The sequence below is a fragment of the Emys orbicularis genome, chromosome 7 (assembly GCF_028017835.1).
Source record: "Emys orbicularis isolate rEmyOrb1 chromosome 7, rEmyOrb1.hap1, whole genome shotgun sequence".
Taxonomy (NCBI): Eukaryota; Metazoa; Chordata; order Testudines; family Emydidae; genus Emys; species Emys orbicularis.
In genome coordinates this window covers 51968956-51993684 of record NC_088689.1, presented here as the reverse complement: position 1 = coordinate 51993684, position 24729 = coordinate 51968956, and the positions used below count along the sequence as shown (strand labels likewise).

General features: G+C 41.8%; 1 protein-coding gene across 1 annotated transcript in view; it reads left to right on the top strand.

Annotated features, from left to right (window-relative positions):
• Positions 1-24729, top strand: part of BICC1 (BicC family RNA binding protein 1) — a 228295-nt gene that overhangs the window by 165326 nt on the left and 38240 nt on the right. Inside the window, exons 4-5 of the mRNA XM_065408387.1 lie at positions 22169-22248; positions 24381-24539. Coding sequence (XP_065264459.1) covers positions 22169-22248; positions 24381-24539 — 239 coding nt within the window. The remainder of the gene's footprint in view (positions 1-22168; positions 22249-24380; positions 24540-24729) is intronic.

The following is a 24729-nucleotide window of genomic DNA, read 5'->3' as shown; positions in this document are numbered from 1 at the left end:
CTCTTTGGTCTTCTGGTAGCCTTGTCTCAGCTCCTTGATTTTCACGCGGCACTGCGTTGCATCCCGGCTGTATCCTCTCTCTGCCATGGCTTTAGAGATCTTCTCATAGATCTTTGCATTCCGTCTTTTGGAGCGCAGCTCGGAAAGCACGGACTCATCGCCCCACACAGCGATCAGATCCAAGACTTCCCGATCAGTCCATGCTGGGGCCCTCTTTCTATTCTGAGATTGCACGGCCATCTCTGCTGGAGAGCTCTGCATCGTTGCCAGTGCTGCTGAGCTCGCCACGATGTCCAGGAAATGAGATTCAAACTGCCCAGACAGGAAAAGGAATTCAAATTTTCCCGGGCCTTTTCCTGTGTGGCTGGTCAGAGCATCCGAGCTCGGACTGCTGTCCAGAGCGTCAACAGAATGGTGCACTGTGGGATAGCTCCCGGAGCTATTACCGTCGATTTCCATCCACACCAAGCCTAATTCGATATGGCCATGTCGAATTTAGCGCTACTCCCCTCGTTGGGGAGGAGTACAGAAGTCGAATTTAAGAGACCTCTATGTCGAACTAAATAGCCTCGTGGTGTGGACGGGTGCAGGGTTAATTCGATGTAACGGCGCTAAATTCGACATAAACGCCTAGTGTAGACCAGGCCTTAGATTCATGCCATAGGAGGTGCCATAACTTTTACTGATTTTTTTTTTAACAAGATACAACTACACTGATTTTTTGCAAATGCAAACATAAAATTTAAAATTAAAATAATTTTCAGGCTTAAACCTCAAAATCTTGAGTTCAAAAAATAATCCACCAAGAAAAAGGTTATAATGGAAAATGACAACCATAATGAGCTGCATAAGGGACATTCTCCATTACTTAAAAATGCTGTTTTTTCAATATGTTATTTTCTATTAAATTTATCCCATAGCAATGTTATCTTTTTCACATTTTCTCTTTCCTGCATTGTGGTCCTATGTTCTGTGCTTTGAGGTGTATGGTGGCAATTGACCCTTAAGTAAAGAATCGGGAATTCATTGCTCCCATACTTAGTTAACAAGACATGACAGGGTTTGTATCATACTAAGATATCGCCTCATTTTGGGTGGTTTGTTAGGCATAAGGCTAAGGAGTAATCATCCAAGAAGTGGGAATATTTTAGCATGGCACATGCCCTCAAGGGTCTTAATGCAATTATAAAGTATCCCCATCAATATTATTTGTGGAAAAACATTGTAATAAATAATTTGAGTTTTTTAAACATTGTGCAAAAAACCGTTTCTGAATTGAAAATTATATAAGCTAAAGAAATTGAAATTAAAAATCTAACCCTTTAATGATTGCAATTAATTGATTCTTCTTTCTTCTTTTCAGGTTTTCTCCTTCTCCACCTTGGCCGCCTTCTTCTCCCTTCAAATCTGGCCATTTTGACTGTCTTTTTATATTACTTTCCTTTGTCTTAGGTTCTGTTAACTATTTCTTGTCTTACCTCTGCCTGTGTTTTAAGAGAAGTCTTCTTTTCAACTTCATTTTCCTTGTCACTGGATCCAGAAATCCAGTCATCAATAGTTTTCTCTCCAAAAATACTAAAATATACAGGTAATCAGTTTAAGCTTGCTTAATATTTCTGGCCTTTTTTTTTTGGTTCTTTTTTGGAATTCTAAACTTTTCTCTAATTTGTTGCTGTGCCTTGATATTTCCATGCCTATTGACAGGTCTGAACGTAGGATTTGCTAATATATTTTATAATAAAATTATTACTCTTTTTACAGGGGCTGATTATGCAGTTATTGTTTTCAGTCGTGATCACATTAAACAGCCACATTACTTAGTGTGCTCTTTGAATATTCTTTTTTTTTTTTAAATCTAACATGATTTCTACGATGAAAGTTTTGACAAACACCAAATCATTTTTTGACAATGGCTACCCAAATCTAAATGCCACAATGCACTTTGTCCAGTATTAAGCAATTTCTCCTGTTGTTCTAGTCTCCTTCGCAAGAACCCAAATGATACTCTGATCACTTTCTAGTGTAATGAGGGGAAACAGTAGACTTCAGTGGGTGCGGGATTGTTGTAATGCAATGTTTTCCAGAGTTTAATGTTCTTAGGGTGTTTAAATTACTAAGCAAGGAAATCCTTTATTGAGGGGTTGTACCTACACTGTTTTCCATGAAATGCTGGCAGAAGCAAACTGAAAAGGATTTATTTTTTCTTCCCAGCTTCATTGTGATGCTCCATGCAGGAGCAGCACAAATATTCTTCTAAGGATGTTCTGTCGGGAGAGACAAGTAAGAAGGAAAGCAGGGAGATAGCAAAGACACGAGGGGAGAGACAGTAGGATGCAGCCCTTCAAAATTTAATTTTTCTTATCCACTCAGTCACCTGGTTGGAGCTTAGAGTTCTTCACGTAGTACATTTCGTAATCTTCAGTCACAATAAATGGACCTTTTTCTATCAGAATGCTGTGAGCCTTACTTTAACTGTGTAACTCAAAAAATAGTAATCACATTTGTCTAGATCAGGGGTTGGCAACCTTTCAGAAGTGGTGTACCGAGTCTTCATTTATTCACTCTAATTTAAGGTTTCGCGTGCCAGTAATACATTTTAACGTTTTTAGAAGGTCTCTTTCTATAAGTCTATAATATAACTAAACTATTGTTGTATGTAAAGTAAATAAGGTTTTTAAAATGTTTAAGAAGCTTCATTTAAAATTACATTAAAATGCAGAGCCCCCGGACCGGTGGCCAGGACCCAGGCAGTGTGAGTGCGACTGAAAATCAGCTTGTGTGCCGCCTTCGGCACGCGTGCCATAGGTTGCCTACCCCTGGTCTAGATACTTGCAAATCCTCCATCACCATAGATTAAGTGCTTCACAGACATTAATGAATTTTTCCTCGCAATACCCGTGAGGTAGGCCTGCACTGTTGGGGGGCGGGGGGAAGGAGGGTTAAAGAGATTGTGATCTAAGACAACATGCGATTAAGCAATTTGTCTGAGGACACACAGGAAATCTGTATCAGAGGCAGAAATTGACCCAGATCCTCCAAGTCACATTTCAGTGTCTTAACCACAAGACCAGCCTTCTTTTCTAAGATTTTGTATTGTATGTTCTGTTTTGAAAATTCAGGGCCTAATTATCATTTACACTAAGGCCACTTTACAGTGCCAGAGTGGGATAAAGGAGCTTTAGTGTAAATGAGAATAAGTCCTCAGTTTGAACAATAGAACTGTTTTAAAAATAGAAAAAAAATGTACTATAGTGTTTGGGAAAAGTAGAATACTGACACAGGTTCTGAGGCTCCTGTTTCTTAGCTTGGGAAGGCACCAGACTAGTTTGGGGATTTGAGTAGTGAGGAGAAGAGAGAAAATGAAGAAGGTTTCTTGTCCCACATCCCTGGCTAGTGGAATTCCACATTGCAAATATTAGCATAGGAATTAGTGCATCAGGCCAGTGGTGCATAGATTCCGATATTAGGGCCAACAATAGTGGCCAATACCAAATGCTTTAGAAGAAGGGTCAAGAAATCCCATAATGAATAAGTATGGACTAAGCTGCCCAAAAGGGATGATTTTCCTAACTCTTATCAGGTAGTTGGTGGCTTTTGCTGTGAATCATGAGTGTTCTTAACACTCTTTATACATTTTATGTAACCGTGGATGTTCTCATCCATATAAATGTCTAATCCTGTTGAGAACCACGGTATTAAGCACTTGGCACCAATCAGTCATGTCTTGTGACAATGAGATCCGGGGGATAACTATGTATTTTATTCCGTATTTTTTTTTTAACTTTTAAAGATTTTTCCTTTGAAATGTCTTGCCTTTCAATTTCATTAAAGTTCCTTTTTTCTTATATTTATATTTTCTTGTATTATTTGTATCCCATTTCTGGTATCCTCTTATGAGATGGGATGATTCTGTGGGATAGAGACATCCATCTTCTTGTGTTTGTACAGTGCCTAACACAGAGCGACTTTAGTCCTGACTGTGGTCTTTGGGTGCTACTGCAATATAAACATTTAAATAATAACTGAATGTAGCATTCCTGGTGAGGGCATACCTTCCGTTTACATAGTGGTGTTTGTTTTCAGTATGATCTTGTTCTTCAAACTCCTTAATATATTGTTTGCTTTGGACCACTGTTGATCACTGAGCAGATGTTTTCATTGGAAAGATGTTTTCGTCGTTTAGAATGCCTAAGTGTTTCTTCCTAAATAGCTTCATGTGTATAGGTAGTTAACATTGTATGTAAACAATGAAAACTACTTTGAATTTCTCAATATTGAATTTCATCTGCCATTTGCAGCCCAATTGTCTAGCTTTTCAGGACCTTCTGGAGTTCCTCCAAGTCTAGTATAGTCATGACTGAGCTACATGTTATTTTTAAAGTATTCAGTGTTTCGTCTCTAAACAAATGATACATAGTCCCTGCTCTGCAGAGCTTGCAATCGAAATGTAAATCTGTTAGAAAATTCAGTCAGTTAGGGGTGTGATTATTTGTGATGTTTCTATATTGGCAAAAGCTGTGGTTTGCCGGCATAAAAATGCTTTTGCTGGAGTAGCTTATTTCACTTGCTGAACTGGCATAAGATATACTGCGCAACGCACTTTTTTTTGACAGTGTAATCTGCATCTGTACTAGGAGGGTTTGCTGGTATAGCTACACCTGTGTAGCTACACCAGTGCAAAGCTTTCTGGTGTAGACCTAGCCTAAGATAGGACACAAGAAGGGGAGAGCACAAAGGTTACAAACAAACTTAGGGAGTTAAGTCTGTCATACGTGAGCCTTTAATATTAGCAAGAGAGAGATTGTACTTTAATTAATTTTAAAAGTACTTTTTTAAAGGGAGAACATACATGAGGTAAGAAGGGTGATGGAGGAGGAGTAATGTCAAAGCAGGAAAGGATGCAAGGAAAGAGGGGATGTATGGGAGAGAGGAGGAACATTGTGGATGGAGAAGATAACAGGAGGCAGAGTGGTGCAAGACAGACATGAGGGTTCAGGTTAGGTCATTACCTTGTTGTTAATGGATTCTGGAGTCCTGGAAGCTCCATTATTCTGCTGAAAGCGTATAGATTCTGGTATCTGTAGAGTAAGAGAAACAATATGAGAATTTTTGCTGGTACTGCACCTCTGAGGGAGCGGGGGGCTTTGGAGTGCTGCCCTGAAAGAACCTTTGTAGAAGGTGGTAGTGATAGGTGCTACTGGAACTGGTTGCCCTTCAGCTGGAGGGATGTGGGATGTGCATGCAGGCTATTCTGTTTATATATTGAAACTTAGTCTTAGGGGTGCAGCATTTTGTTTGTGTTCTTTTGTTGGAATGAGCTCTTGTTGGGGATGAATTGGGGAGAGGATTGGTGAGAAGGAGTCAAGGGATTATAGGAATGAGCAAAGAAAGAAGTAAACTGAGGAAGTCCGAGGTAGAAGGGGATGAGGAGGAAGAACAAGCACAATAGATAGTATTAATGTATTGGGCAATTAAAGGCTTCTTAGAGGTGGGAAACAGAAACCCCATGTCAAATGGAGCAAATGAAAAAAACAGTACCCCAAGTGCAAGTTTCAGAGCTGAGTAAAAGTGTCAGTAGGCAGCAATGGTCTACAAATGGGATAAAGGGCAGCAGGAAGGCCCTGACTTGTACCTTATGCCTTGGCTGTGGCTGTTGCTGACTGCTTGAGGAAAAGAGTTCTGAAGGGGCTAGGGCTTTCCAAACTCCACCTGCTTGAAGTAGATTAAGGAGAGATGGAGGTAGCTGGGTCCAGTTCCCAGCACTGGTCTCTGAGGGAGCCTGGGACAGGTGGAATGCCATGACTTGCCTTCTGCGCTCTTGGCTGTACTTGTGTAACACTGTAAATTGTGCCCACTTCGCTATTCTCCCCGTTCCATGCTCATTAATGAACAATCTGTGGGCAAATCCTTTCAAAGTTGTTCCCACAGATGCCCCAGTGCAGCCAGCCATGGCAGTGGCTCATAAATACAAGGCTGCAGGACCAGGCAGAAGAGTGCTAGCCCAAACTTCACATTCTCCTGGACTCAGCTCAACTACAAGAGCACATGAAACCCCCATCCCTATAAAGTTGCAAGGGGGGGCGGGGGGAATGGGCACAAAAGGAGGAGAGAAGACAGCGACTGTGCTAATTCATGAAACAAGGGGATGGTGGGTGGGGGCACCAGCAACCCACTTCAAACAGGGAATGCAACAAACTGAAGAAGGTTGGGAACCACTTCCTGAGATGATCTTACAGGGTACGTCTACACTACGGGATTAATCCGAATTTATATAATTTGAATTTGGGAAACAGATTGTATAAAGTCGAATGTATGCGGCCACACTAAGCACATTAATTCGGCGGTGTGCGTCCATGTACCGGGGCTAGCGTCGATTTCTGAAGCGTTGCACTGTGGGTAGCTATCCCATAGCTATCCCATAGTTCCCGCAGTCTCCCCCGCCCATTGGAATTCTGGGTTGAGATCCCAATGCCTGATGGGACAAAAAACATAGTCGCAGGTGGTTCTGGGTACAGCCTCACCCCTCCCTCCCTCCCTCCCTCCCTGCATGAAAGCAACGGACGGCAGACAACCATTTCGCACCTTTTTTCCTGGGTGAACACTGCAGACTCCATACCACGGCAAGCATGGAGCCCACTCAGCTCCAGACAGCAGTCATGAACATTGTAAACACCTCGCGCGTTCTCGTGGAGTTTATGCTGAGCCAGGACCAGAAAAACGAGGCGAGGAGGCGGCGGCGGCGCGAGCGCAGCGACAAGCGTGATGAGGACATGGACACGGACACAGAATTCTCTCAAACCGCGGGCCCCGGTACTTTGGAGATCGTGTTGTTAATGGGGCAGGTTCTATCCATGGAACGCCGATTCTGGGCAAGGGAAACAAGCACAGACTGGTGGGACCGCATAGTGTTGCAGGTGTGGGATGATTCCCAGTGGCTGCGGAACTTTCGCATGCGTAAGGGCACTTTCATGGAACTTTGTGACTTGCTGTCCCCTGCCCTGAAGCGCCAGAATACCAAGATGAGAGCAGCCCTCACAGTTGAGAAGCGAGTGGCGATAGCCCTGTGGAAGCTTGCAACGCCAGACAGCTACCGGTCAGTCGGGAATCAATTTGGAGTGGGCAAATCTACTGTGGGGGCTGCTGTGATGCAAGTAGCCAAAGCAATCATTGAGGTGCTGCTACGAAAGGTAGTGACTCTGGGAAATGTGCAGGTCATAGTGGATGGCTTTGCTGCAATGGGATTCCCTAACTGTGGTGGGGCGATAGATGGAACCCATATCCCTATCTTGGCACCGGAGCACCAGGGTACCCAGTACATAAACCGCAAGGGGTACTTTTCAATGGTGCTGCAAGCACTTGTGGATCACAAGGGACGTTTCACCAACATCAACGCGGGCTGGCCGGGAAGGGTTCATGATGCTCGCGTCTTCAGGAACACTATTCTGTTTAAAGGGCTGCAGCAAGGGACTTACTTCCCGGACCAGAAAATAACCGTTGGGGATGTTGAAATGCCAATAGTTATTCTTGGGGACCCAGCCTACCCCTTAATGCCATGGCTCATGAAGCCATACACAGGCAGCCTGGACAGGAGTCAGGAGCTGTTTAACTACAGGCTGAGCAAGTGCAGAATGGTGGTAGAATGTGCATTTGGCCGTTTAAAAGGTCGCTGGCGATCACTACTGACTCGCTCTGACCTCAGCCAAAGAAATCTCCCCATTGTTATTTCTGCTTGCTGTGTGCTCCACAATCTCTGTGAAAGTAAGGGGGAGACAATTATGGCAGGGTGGGAGGCTGAGGCAAATCCCCTGGCTGCTGATTACGCGCAGCCAGACACCAGGGCGATTAGAAGAGCACACCAGGAAGCAGTGTGCATCAGAGAAGCTTTGAAAACCAGTTTCATGACTGGCCAAGCTACAGTGTGAAATTTCTGTTTGTTTCTCCTTCATGAAAACCCGCCCCCTTTATTGACTCATTCTCTGTAAGGAACCCACCCTCCCCCTTCCCCCAGCTTGCTTTCAAACCAAATAAAGTCACTATCGTTTAAAAATCATTTATTCTTTATTCATAGATTATAAAAAGAGGGAGGGAACCCGGGTGGGGTTTGGGAGGAGGGAAGGAAAAGGCCATTAAGAAATGGTTAAAAAAATGACAGCCTTTTGCTTGGGCTGTCCACTGGGGTGGAATGGGAAGGTGTACGGAGCCTCCCCCCCCCCCCCCCCCGCGTTCTTACACGTCTGGGTGAGGAGGCTATGGAACATGGTGAGGGGGGAGGGGGGTTATACAGGGGCTGTAGCGGCACTCTGTTATCCTGCTGCCGTTCCTGAAGCTCCACCAGACGCCGGAGCATGTCTGTTTGCTCATGCAGCAGCCCCAGCGTTGCATCCTGCCTCCTCTGATCTTCCTGCCACCACCTCTCCTGTCCTCACGTTGGTCCCTCCTGTCCTCACGTTGGTCCCTCCTGTCCTCACGTTGGTCCCTCCTGTCCTCACGTTCACTGGCTTCTTTCCTATACTTTGAAACCGTGTCCTTCCACTCATTCAGATGAGCTCTGTCACTGCGGGTGGATTCCATGATTTCTGCGAACATGTCGTCTCGCGTCTTCTTCTTCCGACGCCTTATCTGTGATAGCCTTCGGGATGGAGGAGGGAGGCTTGAAGAATTTGCAGCTGCTGGAGGGAGGGAAAAAAGGAGAGAATTTTTTAAAAAGATACATTTTGCAGAACAATGCTTATACTCTTTCACGGTGACCAACACTATTCACATTACATAGCACATGTGATTTCTGTGCAAGGTCGCATTTTGCCTCTTAATATTGAGTGCCTGTGGCTTTGCTGCTAGAGATCACAGACGCAGGTCCGGGCAACAGAATTCGGCTTGCATGCAGCCATGGTAAGCCATTGTCTTTCGGCTTCTGCGCCCTCCTTTCCCACATACCAAGCAAAGCCCATTGAGTGCTGCAGTTTTCCTGTTAACCTTCAGCAGCAGAAAACAAACTAACCCCCCCCCATCCAATTCTCTGGATGATCGCTTTATTCCTCCCCCCACCGCGTGGCTGGTATCAGGGAAGATCCCTGCAGGAACCAAACTAACACCCCCCACCCCGCCATGAATTCTCTGGGATGATCGCTTTATCCCTCCCCCCACTGCGTGGCTGGTATCAGGGAAGATCCCTGCAGGAACCAAACTAACACCCCCCACCCCGCCATGAATTCTCTGGGATGATCGCTTTATCCCTCCCCCCACCGCGTGGCTGGTATCAGGGAAGATCCCTGCAGGAACCAAACTAACACCCCCCACCCCGCCATGAATTCTCTGGGATGATCGCTTTACCCCTCCCCCCACCGCGTGGCTGGTATCAGGGAAGATCCCTGCTAGCCAAACGTGAAAAGCTCTGGTACTTCAGTCAGGCTGAGAAAAAGATCCTGGCTGTTGGGGAGAACGGAGTGCTGGGTGCTCTCCGCAAGCTCGTCCTCGTCCTCCTCTTCCCACTCCGCAGAATCCTCAGGTGTAGCTGATGAGATTATCCCCACCTCGGAATCCACGGTCAGAGGTGGGGTAGTGGTGGCGGCCCCCCCTAGAATTGCATGCAGCTCGGCGTAGAAGCGGCATGTCCGCGGCTCTGACCCGGAGCGACCGTTTGCCTCCTTTGTTTTTTGATAGGCTTGTCTGAGCTCCTTGACTTTCACGCGGCACTGATCTGAGTCCCTATTGTGGCCTCTCTCCATCATGCCCTTGGAGATTTTTTCAAAAGTTTTGGCATTTCGTCTCTTTGAACGAAGTTCTGCTAGCACTGAATCCTCTCCCTATATAGCAATCAGATCCAGTACCTCCCGTACGGTCCATGCTGGTGCTCTTTTTCGATTATCGGCCTGCATGGTTACCTGTGCTGATGAGCTATCTGTGGTCACCTGTGCTCTCCACGCTGGGCAAACAGGAAATGAAATTCAAATGTTCCCCGGGCTTTTCCTGTCTACCTGGCCAGTGCATCCGAGGTCAGATTGCTGTCCAGAGCGGTCACAATGGTGCACTGTGGGATAGCTCCCGGAGGCCAATACCATCAAATTGCGGCCACACTACCCCTAATTCGAAATGACCAAATCGATTTTGGCGCTACTCCACTCGTCGGGGTGGAGTACAGAAATCGATTTTAAGCGCCCTTTATTTCGAACTAAATGGCTCTGTTGTGTGGACGGGTGCAGGGTTAATTCGATTTAACGCTGCTAAATCCGAATTAAAGTCGTAGTGTAGACCAGGCCACATTCGTGTTACTGTAGCTTCCTACTATTTCATGTGATAAATTTGACTCACTGAATAATATATGTAGTTCTGTTACACATAAACCTCCCCTTCTTCAGGAGGGAAAACTGCTGCTGACATTAGATTAACGCTTTAAGTTCTTCTGACAGAAAGAAAAATAGCCCCCACTAAAATAGATCATATTGAAAGCCACGATTTTACTTTATTTTGGGAAGGGTAAAAGTATTACTGCAATTATCTAACACTTCATAAGAAAAATCTTTCCCAGCTTTGTAACATTTATCTTATCTTATGTGTTCAGAGTTAGAACCCCTATCTCCATGCAGCTGGTAAGCTTTTCTCATTCATTTGTTCCGTACCTGTATAGCAAAGATCATATGTAAATTTGTAGTTAGATTTCCAGTATCTCATCTCATTGTTCATAACTTGACATCCATTATTTGCTCTGACTTTGTAAGGTAACTCCTATTGTGGTAAATCATCAAGTGTTTGAACCATTATATTGGGTTGCTTAACTCCAATGTGGTTAAAAGCTTTATACTCAAAAACATTCAACATATTCTCTAAAATGAGATCCTTTTCAATAAGAATGTAGGATCCCCACAACTGATGTTCCTTGTGGTAGAAATTCTTTTGAATAATTGTGACACTCTGTACCTCAAAGTAGCACCCTGGAGCCCCCATATTCATCTATCTTTCTGTAGTAATAAATCTGTTTTATATTTTACCTAAAAGTGTGTTTTGGTTGTAGTGCTTGGGAAATCTCTACTCAGTTTACAAAGGCTGGTGTATGTCCTCTCTGCTGGGGAGCTGGGGGGAATTAGTTGGTGCCTTTCTCTGTGAGATTTATGAGTGGCTCTGGAAGGATTCATGCAATCTAGCTGGGTGTGGTGCGCCACATGCTGTTGTGATGAGTGATAACAGCGCCTGGAGTGGTTTGTTGCTTGTCAATAGCAAAGCATTGTGAGAGACAGCACAGGCTGGAGAGTTAAGGGGGTGCAGCGGTACCCCAGTTCCAGGTTTCCGTCACAATCATATCTTCCTGTAGGGCACCAATCCATTTCTCAGGACACACCGATGTCATTGGTATAGTCTTGATCCAGCTTTGCATAAGTGCTTTGGTGGATCAGGGCCAGTTGAATCTACAGATATCCAATGAAGGTTTTATTATGCCTGTGCACGTTGTATACCATTACAAATATAATTCCATCTATTGTACACTTATGCCTGACAGAAAAGTTATTCTCTGTGTGTGTGTGTGTGTGTGTGTGTGTGTGTGTATCTATATCTATATAATTCAGAGCTTTGTCCAATGAATTAAGATTTTTTTCTAAGGGCAAGTTTTTTTATATACACTTAAATCTGGGCTTTATAGCCATTGGATTAATAAAGGAATCACAGTTAGTGAATTATTGTATGAAAATGGGTTTATATTCCGCAGTCAGTATCTGACATAATTTCTACAACAAATGGACATCTCTTGTCATCTGTAATTGCTGGACAACCTTATATTTGTAGTGCCAAAAAGTAACAACTCCTTTGGAACAAGGATTTTAAAGTAATTGGCTCCTAGTTGATGGCAGCAGTTGCCAAAGCATTTAGAAAGTCGGAGCAGCTGAATTTGTAATTAATGCTTTGTACAAAGTGTGTAGTAAGCCATGCATTCATTGGTAACAATTTGAATGTTATGGTTTTAGTGTGTGTGAAGTACTCATTTAACACACGTTATCATATGCTATTTTTTGTTCAGGAAAAAATGCTTCTTTTTCACTCCTATCCAGTGATATAGCAATTCTGAAAGCAGTCCCAATGGGTAAACTGTCCAGCTCTGAGAGTTTTCTATAAAATGTGCACAGCCACATAGAAGAATAAAATTGAGGGTGAAATCCTGACTCCATTGAAGTCGACTGGAATATTTTTCCACTAGCAAGACTGACAGTTACAGTAACATATTAAAAAAAGTTACTTTTCTCTTGGGGATATAATTTTAATCCATATTTTTAAGACAGCCCCCGTAGTTAGCGTATTTAATGTGATTGGATTTGTAGTTTGATTGTGTTTTTTATATTGTTGCTATGGTGATGATATTGTAGCAAACCTCTGCTGTGCATTTTAATATTTGGATATAGGAATTTTGTTATACTATGGTGAAAGTGGCAAAGATATGGTACTCCTAGACATGTTACTGTTATATCTGAGGGTGTCTGTACTTAAACCATTACAGCAGAACAGCTGCAGCTCTTTAGTGCAAACACTACCGTCGAGGATGGGAGGGGTTCTCCCATTGACGTAGGTATTCTATGTCTCTGAGAAGCAGTAGCTAGTCTGACAGAACAATGCTTCTTTCAACCTAGTGCTGTCTACACTGGGGGTTAGGTTGTCATAGCTATGTGTCTCAGGAGTGTGGATTGTATGCTATGAAGTGACTGTGCAAGAACAGCACATTCTTTCTCATCAGCTCCGCTTCTTCTACTTGTTCGTATCTGTTGCCTTTATTTAGTAAAATAAGCTTTTACTCCGGTTAGTAATGCAGAGCAAAAAATAGCAGTGGACATGTGAACTGGATTCTGTTCCGCCTTGTACATAATCAAGAGCAATCTTTCCCAGGTTTCAATAACCGTGCCAGTCAGTTACACCTGTGCAAAGCTACTGAAAGCAATGAGATTACACAGGTGTCACTGAGAGAATAATTGGAAGACACTGGAAGTGCAGAGATATGATGAGGGAAGAATTTTGTCAACATAATAGTGATGAAGAATGAGAAGCAAAGAATCCAGCTTTATTTTAGTTCACAAATTGAGTTTGGGACTAGCATGGAGAGAGACTATTTTTTTAATTTAATTTTTAAACTGAGCACATTAGATCTGGAAATCATTGACATGCAGGGTTTAGTCAATTTTCAGTATAAAGGTTAAACTACAGTTTATTATAATAATAGCCTTCACAATTGCTGAGCAATTAAGACAATGAGCTCTAAGAGGAAGAGTCATTTATACATGGTTTAAAGTAGGCATTGTTTTATGATGCAGAGTAGCATTAGATAAGTAAGCTGTCCCAAGCCCCACTTTCAGATCTTACCATCCTCCTGATGCCATCATATTTACCAAGCTACACAAATCAGTGTTAGCTGTAAGCTGTGCTTCACTTTTGTTATCTATTATGCCTGTTCAAAAACATCAGTACAAACTCATGGGAAATATTTACTTCATTCACTTCATCCAGCCAGGGCCGGCTCCAGGGACCAGCTTACCAAGCAGGTGCTTGGGGCGGCCACTTGGGAGAGGGGCGGCATGTCCAGCTGTTCGGCGGCAATTCGGCGGACGGTCCCTCACTCCCGCTGGGAGCGAAGGACCTCCCGCCGAATTGATGCCGCAGATCGCGATCGCGGCTTTTTTTGTTTGTTTGGCTGCTTGGGGTGGCCAAAACCCTGGAGCCGGCCCTGCATCCAGCAGTTTTATATTTCTTACCCAAAAGTAGCCATGCTTGTTCGTTCTCTTTGTGGGGTCTTTATTGCTTATGATTTTATTTTTATGTAGTTGTTTAGTGACTTTTCTTTTTTCTGTTTGAACTCCTTGTGACGGGTTGGATCACAGAAACCCCCTTGGGAGCTGCCAACTGATATGTCAAGACTACTTCTATCCCTGTTTTCCCTGCCAGCTATGGGCTCCAGTACCCTGTCTTGCTGAGTCAGACACTCCTGTCTTCTCCAACACAGTCCCAGGGTCTGAATTACTTGCCCCAAAGCTGCAGGTTTGCTTGAAAACAGCTCATAGAAGTGTGCTTGTCTTTAGCACTCAGATGCCCAACTCCCAATGGGGTCTAAACCCAAATAAATCCGTTTTACCCTGTATAAAGCTTATGCAGGGTAAACTCATAAATTGTTCGCCCTCTATAACACTGATAGATATGCACAGTTGTTTGCTCCCCCAGGTATTAATACATACTCTGAATTAATTAATAGGTAAAAAGTGATTTTATTAAATACAGAAAGTAGGATTTAAGTGGTTCCAAGTAGTAACAGACAGAACAAAGTAAGTCACCAAGCAAAATAAAAGAAAATGCGCAAATCTATGTCTAATCAAACTAAATACAGATAATCTCACCCTTAGAGATGCTTCAGTAAGTTTTTTCCTCAGACTGGACACCTTCCAGGCCTGGACACAATTCTTTCCCCTGGTACAGCTCTTGTTCCAGCTTAGGTGGTAGCTAGGGGGTTCTTCATGATGGCTCTCTCTTCCACTTTGTTCTGTTCCACCCCTTTATATATCTTTTGCATAAGGCGGGAACCCTTTGTCCCTCTGGGTTTCCACCCCCCCCCCCCCCACTGGAAAAGCACCAGGTTAAAGATGGATTCCAGTTCAGGTGACATGATCACATGTCACTGCAAAACTTCATTACCCACTTGCCAGCACACACATATACAGGAAGACTCACAGGTAAAACACAGCCATCTGCAGACAATGGTCCTGGTTAATGGGAGTCATCAAGATTCCAAACCACCATTAATGGCCCTCAGAGTTATATTTTGCATAATTACAATAGGCCCTCAGAGTTATATTTTATATTTCTAGTTTTAGATACAAGAATGATACATTTATACAAATAGGATGATCACACTCAGTAGATTATAAACTTTGTAATGATACCTTACAAGAGACCTTTTGCATGAAGCATATCCCAGTTACATTATATTCACTTATCATATTTTTATAAAAACCATATAGACTGCAACGTCACACTCCTATTTACTTGAATTAGACGCTAGACTTATTAATAATTGCTGGGGCACTTTCCGTTTTTTCAAGGTTGTTAATAGTTTTGCTTTTCTCCATTTTTCAGTTACCTTAAGAACATAAGAATGGCCATACTGAGTGTTGTCTTTACTTGAAATACTACAGTGGTACTGCTGCAGCTGCCCCATTGTAGCGCTTCAGTATACACACTACCTACACCAATGGGAGGGGTTCTCCCGTTGATTTGGGTAATCCACCTTCACACAAGGCAGTAGCTATGTCAGGGGTAGGCAAACTACGGCCCATGGGCTGCATCTGGCCCGTCAAACGTTTTAATCCGGCCCTCGAGCTCCCACTGTGGAGCGGGGTCTCGGGCTTGCCCTGCTCCAGTGCTCCAGGCAGAGAGCAGGGTCGGGGGCTTGTCCCACTCCGCGGGGCTCCCAAAAGCAGCAGCATGTCCCCCTCCGGCTCCTACGCATAGGGAACATCCAGGGGGCTCCGAACGCGTCCCCTGCGCTGCCCCTGCAGCTCCCATTGGCTGGGAACTGCGGCCAATGGGAGTTGCAGGGGTGGCGCTTGCGGTGCCTCCGCATAGGAGCCGGACAGGTGACATGCCACTGCTTCTGGGAGCTGCTTGAAGTAAGCACTGCCCAGAGCCTGCACCCCTGACCTCCTCCAGTGCCCCATCCCCCTGCCCTGATCCCCCTCCTGCCCTCCGAACCCTTCAGTCCCAGCCCGGAGCCCCCTCCTGGACCCCAAACACCTCACCAGCCCCACCCTAGAGCCCGCACTCCTAGCCGGAGCCCTCATCCCCCTTCCCCCCCAACCCTGATCCCCTTTCCGCTCTCCAAACTCCTCTATCCCGGCCCAGAGCACCCTCCTACACCCCAAACCCCTTATCCCCAGCCCCACCACAGAGTCCTCACCTTCCCCCACACCCTAAACCCTCCCACTCCTGAACTCCTCATTTGTGGCCTCACTCCAGAGCCCGCATCCCCAGCCGGAGCCCTCATTCCGTCCCGCACCCCAACCCCAATTTCGTGAGCATTCATGGCCCGCCATACAATTTCCATAAACAGATGTGGCCCTCGGGCCCAAAAGTTTGCCTACCCCTGAGCTAGGCCGACAGAAGAATTCTTTCATGTCTGTCTGTCTATGTGGGGACTTAGGTCTGCTTAACTATGCCACTCAGGAGCGTGGATTTTTCATGCCACTGAGCAACAGAGATATGCTGACCTAATTTTCTAGTGTAGAACAGGCCTTAATCAGAAGAATTTTCCCAGTTCTTCATAACTCTTAAAAGCAAAATAATTCAGTAGTTGGTAAACTTGTGAGCTGAATTCCATTAACACCACAGAATGCATGCTATTAGGACTTGTTTACTGTGTTGTTGTAGCCATGTTGGTCCCTGGATATGAGAGACAAGGTGAGTGAGGTAATATCTTTTATTGGACCAACTTCTGTTGGTGGACGAGACCGGCTTTTGAGGTTCACAGAGCTCTTCAGGTTTGGAAAAGGTAACTAGAGTCTCACACCTAAATACTAGGTGCGACAGATGTTGGAAGAAACCAATTAAAATGAAGTGAGCAATTAACACCCTGTAGTCAGTCAGAGGACAAAGGAGGGCTAGTAGGTTACAAATTGTTGTAATGAGACCCTGGTTTTTAGTGTCTAGCAGAGTTATAAAATGTAAGTTCCCATGTTTGTCTTTTCAAGGTGTAGTACAGGTTTATTTTGAAAATGAAGACTGAAAGGGCAGATAGTGTTTGCTTTGTGAAAAGTTTTCACCCAATGATGATATGGTGTTTTTGTCTTTTATCATTTTTCTGTATGAGTTCATTTGAGAGCGTAATGATTGTCTGATTTCAGCAGCGTAGTTGTTAGAGCATTTGATGCGCTGGATGGGGTAAATCACACGTTGTGATAGGCATGTGTAGGACCCATGGATTGTCATAGTAGTGGAGATATGTCTGTAGGATTTGCATCTGTTTTGGCAGGGTCTGGTGCCATTTTGAGTTGGTGAGTCTTAGTCTGTGGGGACTTGCTGCTGCTGCTGTTGAATGTGGTGAGGTGAGGAGGGGGAGCGATGAAGGCCACAAGAGGGGGTTTGTGAAAGATTTCTTTCGGGATGTGGTTGTTATGGGTGAGAATGAAATGGATAGTTTAAGGTGGATATGTGAGTGTTGTCCATTGTCTTGTAGGTATTTGAGGCATACAGCGATGCTGTCATGTTGAGGGAAGTTGGTGTATAGGAACATGACCTCCATGGTAGCAAGGATAATGTTCTGAGGGAGGATGTCAATATTGTTGAGTTTCTGGAGGAAACTGACCCTTTGTTTGGTGACTGGTTTGAGGGTTGTTTCTGTGAGTCCTGATATTCCTTCTTTAAGAATGCCATGGTCAGATATGGTGTGTCTGCCTGGGTTCTCTTGTTTGTATATTTTGGAGGTATTTAGAGGGTACCGGGGTGAGTACGTGGGAGATGAGTTTCTTTTGGAGTTGTTTGGGGAAGGATTTCATGATATCCTTAAATTCCTGTGTGAATTGTGGTGTGGGGTCTTCTTTGAGTTTTTTATAGTAGGTGTCAGAGTTTTGTCAGTTGGCTTTGTTGATTATGTCATCATGTTTGAGAACTATGATGGCACCCCCTTGGTCTGCTGGTTTGATCCGTATCTGGTGGTTGGATTTCAGGGATTGTATAGCTGTCCTCTCAGTGGTGGAGAGATTGTGGTAGATGTGATGTTTAAGGATTTCTCTGGAGATTTTTTTCAGGAAGTAATTGATGTAATTGTCAGGTGTGTGGTTTATGACTCTCGGTGGGGACATGGTAGATGTGGATGATGGACTTCTAAAACAGACAATGGTTTTATGGTTCAATACACCAAGGTGACTCTATTACCCCTCCTTTATCCTATGACTGTAGAGTGTTAATTGCCCACTTCATTTTAAATGGTTTCTTTCTACATGTGTTAACCCCTTATGTTTAACCATCAGTCACACCTTGTATTTAGCTGTGACACTCTAGTTACCTTTTCCAAGCTTATAAGCTTTCGAGCTTCACAGCGCTCTTCATCTTCCACCAACAGAATTGGTTCAATAAAAGACATTACCTCATCCACCTTGTTGTTAGGACTACCTGATATGTATATTTTCAAAATATCCAAGTTTTCCCTCACCTGCGCTTTAGCAATAACAATTCAAACTTCATTTCTATTGTTGAAGATACTTTTGTAAAAAGTTCAGTCTGCCATTGGAGTCATTAGTTTAATTCTCCTTCCTCCTTCACTAACAGGCTTATTTCCTCTTTTGATCTTGTTTTCACAATAGAGTTGCAAAAGCGTTTCTTGTTCTCCTTTACTTCTTTTCCTACCATTAACTAACTCACTGTTCTGTACTTGTTTATTGCCATCTGCCTGCCTCCCCCCATCCCTCAAAAGCAATAACTCATTGAGTATTTTTGTTTGGTGTCACCACTGTTTCATTTTCAAGTGTGTAAACTTCATAACTAGGCTTCACACTACTCAATATTTTTGCCAACAATCTGGAAGAAAATCAAAATCACTGTTGATTAAAATTTACAGATGACAGAGACTGGCAGAGTAGTAAAAATGATGAAGATAGGGCAGTCACAGAGAGTGATCTGGATTGCTTGGTAAGCTGGGCCCCTTCAAACGTCAGTTTTACTACAGTCATATGCAAAGTTATACATCTAGGAACATGGAATGCACACCAAATCTACAGAATGGGGGACTGTACCCTAGAAAGCAGTGACTCAAAATGATTTTGGGGTCATAGTGGATAAACTACTGAACACAAACTCCAAATGCAATGTTGAGGCAAATAGGGCTGCTAAGATACTTGGGTGTTTAAACAGGAGAGTAGTAAAGTGATTTTACCTCTCTTTACAGCATTGGTGATGATGCTGGAATACTGTGTCCAGTTCTGATGTCCACATTTTAAAAGAGGATGTTGAACATTTAGATAGGGTACAGAAAAGAGCCATAAATACTATTCAAGGGCTGGATGCCTTACAGTGAGAGACTTAGAGCTCAATCTGTTTATTTTATCAAAAAGATTGGCAGGAAATTTGATTACTAAGAACCTTCGTGGGAAGAAAGTACCAGGTTTTGCTGCTCTTTAATCAAATAGAGAAAGGCATAATAAGAACCAGTGACTGAAAGCTGAAGACAGACAAATTCAAATTAATAGTGAGATTCACCATTACATTAGAACAAACTACGAAGGGAACTGATGGATTCTCCATTTCTTGTTGTCTTCAAATCAAGACTGGATGTCTTTGTGGAAGATATCAGGTAGCCAATATAAGTTACTGGGCTCAATACAGGGGTAACTAGGTGAAATTTAATGACCTGTGATATACAAGGGGCTAGACTAGGTGAAGGTCTAATGATCTTCTCTGTTCTGAGTTTAAACACTCGGAATCTGTGAATGAATCCCTGAGCAGTTCCTGGATAATTCAACTTGCCACTTTTCAGTATTCAGTGATTCAATGTTACAGGGCAGATATTGGTTTTCACTGGACTTCTTATAGTTTCAGTACCTGTGCAACTCTCTCAGGAATGATAATTACAAGAATTAGAATTATAGCAGTCAGGTGCAAGACATTCCCATAAATTGCCCTTCCCTGTTGGAAAGAGAGAGAGGGCTGAGTCTGAAAGGGTAATTTCTATAGACTAGCAACATATGCACATTCTTAATCCCATTGTATTGTCATTGTGGGGAAACCTTGTAAAGGAATGGAGATTAAGACTGTAATCTTGACAGATTTTATAGATTGTAAAAATGGTATTGAGTTTCAAAATCTCTATTGTTGGCTTAGTTGGGTTTTCTTTCTTGGTTTTTGGAAGAAAATTGAATACATAATTTAAAATACTTTGTTTTTATTCTTTTTAGGGTACAAAAATAAAGGCTGAAAGTATAATGAACTTGAGAAATTTGTGAGTCTGAGAACACCAACAAAATCTAAAAAGCCAAAGGAAATGAAAAATGGAGGAGATTTTTTTTTCCAAAATCTATTCTCACCTAATTTTTCACATGTTAGTAAACAGAGACAGGCAGACATAGTACTATCAGTTGAACAGTACTAGCTCATTTGGAGAAAAGAGGTGGGTTGGTTTCACAAGGTTTCAGGAGATACCAAAATGGTGGCCTAGGTACCTTCTGTCATTGGTCAGAAGTGTGTTGAAAGATATTGTTAAAAAATCATTTATCCACTTTTCAATAAAATACAAGTATCCTTTTATGTCGTCTCTAAACAGATACTTGTAGCATTCATAATGTGCTGGGATCTCTGCTTCTAAAAATCATTGCTTGTAGCTGTTTTTTCAAGATTTTGAGCTAAAATATATTTTAACCACTTGGGTTATGCCGAACTTAAAACAAGAGAAAAAAATAAAGAAAATGCCCTTTAAAAAAATTGTTGAGTTGCTCAGCACCACCATTGTGGAAAGTCTGAAACAGCAGGATTTCAGAGCTTCTGTAAATGCCATGATTGCACATCACATTTTTGTGACTGTTTTCCATTAAAAAAACAAAACTATGCCTGTTTAAGTCTAACTAGAACTCAAAATGTTGCATTTTTGTGATTTCTGTGCAATTTGGCAAAAAAATTTCTATGCCTCCACCATTCCTCGCTCCTCAGTTGAACTTTTTCAAAACTTGTTGAGATAAAACCTGCTCTCTCTTGTATTGGAACACAGCAGTATCCAAGCATTTCAAGTGGTCTTTTTTGATTTGTAAACCTTTTGTACTCAGTTGAAAATAAAGGATGTTATTAAAGGAAAATAAAGGACTGTTTTAAATTTCTGGTGATAGAAGAAAGGCGGGTTTATTCTGTTGGTATATCTGTTTTTCCCCTTCTATTGAAAATTTGAATGCCCATACATATTACAGAATGTTGGATGGCTTTTGTTAAAATGCAGAACCAGGTCTAATCACATTAGTATGCATTGTGCAACAGTGGATTTAGAAGTTCCTTGAGCAAGTGCAAATTCCATTATGGAGGAAAGGGCCACACTACACTGTGAACAGGCATACGGTCTCATTTTTAGGAGAAAAGAGACAAGACCAGATCCAAACTACAAAATCCAGATCTGACACCTGGAAGGAAATTCAGAGTTGTTTGGTTTGGGCTCGTTTCTGTTTGGAAATATTGGATTATGGTAGTTCATATTTCCAGACACCAGATGGTGCTGCTCTTCTACTTAAGGTGTCATTTTCAGTTAATGGACACTGGGGTTAGTTCCAAGTCCTGTTTAACTTCCATGAGCTAGATTCTTCAATGACCATTTTGACTGAGTAAAAGTTTCAGAATTTAACCCCCTGGTTTTGTTTTATTGTCATTGTACTCTGCTTGATAACTCATTGGGGATACATCATCTTCTCATATTCCATTGATACTTGAAAACTCTTATGGTCAATACCTAAGTTTTTACATCCAGTACTTTAGGTCTGATTAGGCAAAAGCTTCAGTAAGGTGATACTCAGTATTGAATGCCTCCTAAATGTGTAAAAATATATTTTGTTCATGCATGAATTGTTATTAATGGCTCAAAGGAAGGAGCTTTTATGTCCATTCCAATGCTTCGCGATTAGGTGTAATGACTAACAACAACAGTATAGAGATCAAATAACTATGTTAATAGCATAATTAAGAGTCGGTAAGCATCCACAGATTATGTTCTGTGTGGTAGAAGCATAAACTGGCATACAAAAAACACTGACATCAAATGGCTGTGAGTTGCCCATTGCTAGCATTCAACAAGAGAAGTATTTGGTACAGTTTTGTTGCATGTCTACACTGCAGTAGATTGCTTTGTAATATCACAGTAGTAATGTGTAATCTTGCATTTTTTTTAAATGGTTTGTTACTATGATATTACGGAGCACAATAAAACACATGGGAAGAGTGAATGAATTGATTATTAACATGCTGCAGTAATTTAGCCAATTCCAAAAGAGTTTGGTACTCTAGTTCACATTTAAACTTTAACATATCTAAAGTAGCTGTTTCTTTTTAAAAGGAACAACAAAAAGCTTTTTTTTTTTTTATTTAAAAGTAGGTTATTTGTTTAATGCTTGATAGTGAAAGAGTAAGTATTTTGGTAGATTTTTTCCCCATGTGACTTGTTTATTAATCTTTATTTCTCTTTATTTAGATCCCCATATTAAAGTCTCTGGAAAAAAAGAAAATGTTAAAGAAGCTAAGGAGAAGATCATGTCTGTCTTGGACACAAAAGTAAGAAGAAAATATTTTAAAAATTGAGTCCTGGGCCAAAATCCTGTGTGCAGGCCCCTATTTCTATGGTATAGTGACACTGAATTCTGCAGCAACTTAGCGGAAATTAAAAAGCAGATGCTTATATTAAAATTTTACATTAAAATGAATAATATGGTTAGTGTCCCTTGGGGGGAGAGGGTGTTGATACTGAATTCAATACACTTCTGTTTGAAACTGTTTTTCAGTTTTGTGCAGACTTAAGAAGACAACACTGTTTCTGGTTCCATTCCGTTCACATTTGGGGGGAAATTTTCCATATCATATTGGCTAAAAACTTGAACGGAGTTTTCTCTTTTAAAAAAAAGCAAACTCCACTGCAAGTAGTGGATTGTGTGGCCAATTCTGTAGTACAAAATTGTGGAAAGCATGGTGTGTTTTCCTAATTTTACGATATTTCAGAAATGAAATATTGTGTCTGAAATTAGACTATAATGAGGCTTACTAATTAAATGGCTGGGGGGAGGTGTTTTGTTCACAGATCAAGTGTTTGACAAAATTATAAATTGACAAGTCATTCTGCCTGCACTCAGATGTTATGATGTTCTTAGCATTATATATGTAAATGTTTAGGTGTAGGACAAACACTAATATTACAGAAAAACAACATGAGAACTAAAAGCTTATTTCGAAAGTGGAATTGATATTAAAAATGCAAGGTAATACTCAAAAGAAAAAGAAAAACTAATCTCACTGAGTCCAAAAGGAAGAGTCAGTTTATTATTCAGGTTCAAAATGAACAGATTCAGCAAGACAGTTTTGACATCTTTGTCTAAATCCCCTTTCTCCCTTATCCTCAGTGCTGCGCCTAGCATTTCAAACCTAGTAGTGGGACATATACTGTTGAGTTAAGCATTGACCTCAAACTGATTGAGAACTTTCCATTTCGTAGGGTAATTATTAATTTTATGGAGATAACCTTATCCACAAATCTTTTCAAAGACTTTTCTGTACTGAAACATGCTGTAAGGCTTAAGATTCCATTATGGTCCAGGAGATAGATAGATCAATTGGTATTGGGGAACTTTTATTTATGAAGGCCTGTGACCACAAGTATACTGAAGAGAATTGTGTATCCTGTTTAAAATTACAAGTCCAATGGAGATCATTGTCTTACCTCTGGCAATTTTAAAGCAAGTCCAAACAGGCTTATGAAAGCTAAATATAAAGGCTGGATGCTCATTGTAGAGTTGGAAAATTTCCTTATATTGTACCTATTAGAATTGGCACTCATTTTGAGTCATGGCTCAAAAAACCATGAATTTATTATTGTTGTATTCTATTTTTAAAATGTTAGTTTTAGTAGACTGAGCTACACAAACTGGAGCTAGATACTGTATGAGGCCAGCTATTTCTTGAATCTCGCCTCCCCCCACTAGACTTGCACTGTCCTAATTATGGGCGTCTCCTGTGCAGTGGCAGTCATTTCTGTCTAGCTGTATGGTGACCTAGAGATCACCAAACTGAGGTCTTCAGAGGTAAAACATACTATTTCATTAAACCACTTTGCTTACTAGAGAATGAGACCTGTCTTTGCATTTAGACTTTAAAAAATTATTTGCATCAAACTACTTTATGCATTATTTTAAATGGCAGAATTACAGACTCAACCGAAAAAGAACCATATAATGAGAATCCTGAAATCTAAAAGCTAGGTCTTAATTTAAGAGAATTAAAACACTATTTTTCTAACTCTTAATCTGGAAGTTTGAAAACTAAAAAGTACATCTTACCTTGAGCAAACTGTGATACACATAAATATTTCTGTTGATGTTTCTTAGTCTAGTGCAACTCTCATCCACCTTTCTTTAAAAGTGTTTTGCCATTTGTGAAACAGGTAGTATAGGAGTCTAATGTATTTGGGTACACACTGATTTCCTTATCAGAGAGAAAATATTCATGGTTTAGCAATTAAATATAAAGTTCCAGTATTAAACAAGTCTTAATTCAGTCAACAGTAAGCCATTTTTAAAATATTCTCATGATCTAACTGTCTATAATATAGTTTTATAAATGTAATTTACTGCAAAATACTGATGTTAAGCTATTCCACACTGAAGAATCCCATAATAATTAGATGTTTTGGCCTCTAGAGTAATCGAGTCACCCTGAAGATGGACGTTTCACATACAGAACATTCTCATGTGATTGGCAAAGGTGGCAATAACATTAAAAAAGTGATGGAAGAAACAGGATGTCACATCCATTTTCCAGACTCAAATAGGAATAACCAAGCAGAAAAGAGCAACCAAGTAAGTATTTAATATTTTATTTATATTTTACAGTATATATTCCTAGAGAATTGTTATGGTGGTGCCTGCAGTCACACAGTCTGCTGGAGACGCATCTTCAGACTATCATGGACAGGTATGAGGGTAGCAGAAAAGCAGTGAGAAGCAACTGTGGCTACAGAGTCATTCTTTGGGAGAATAGGTCTACATC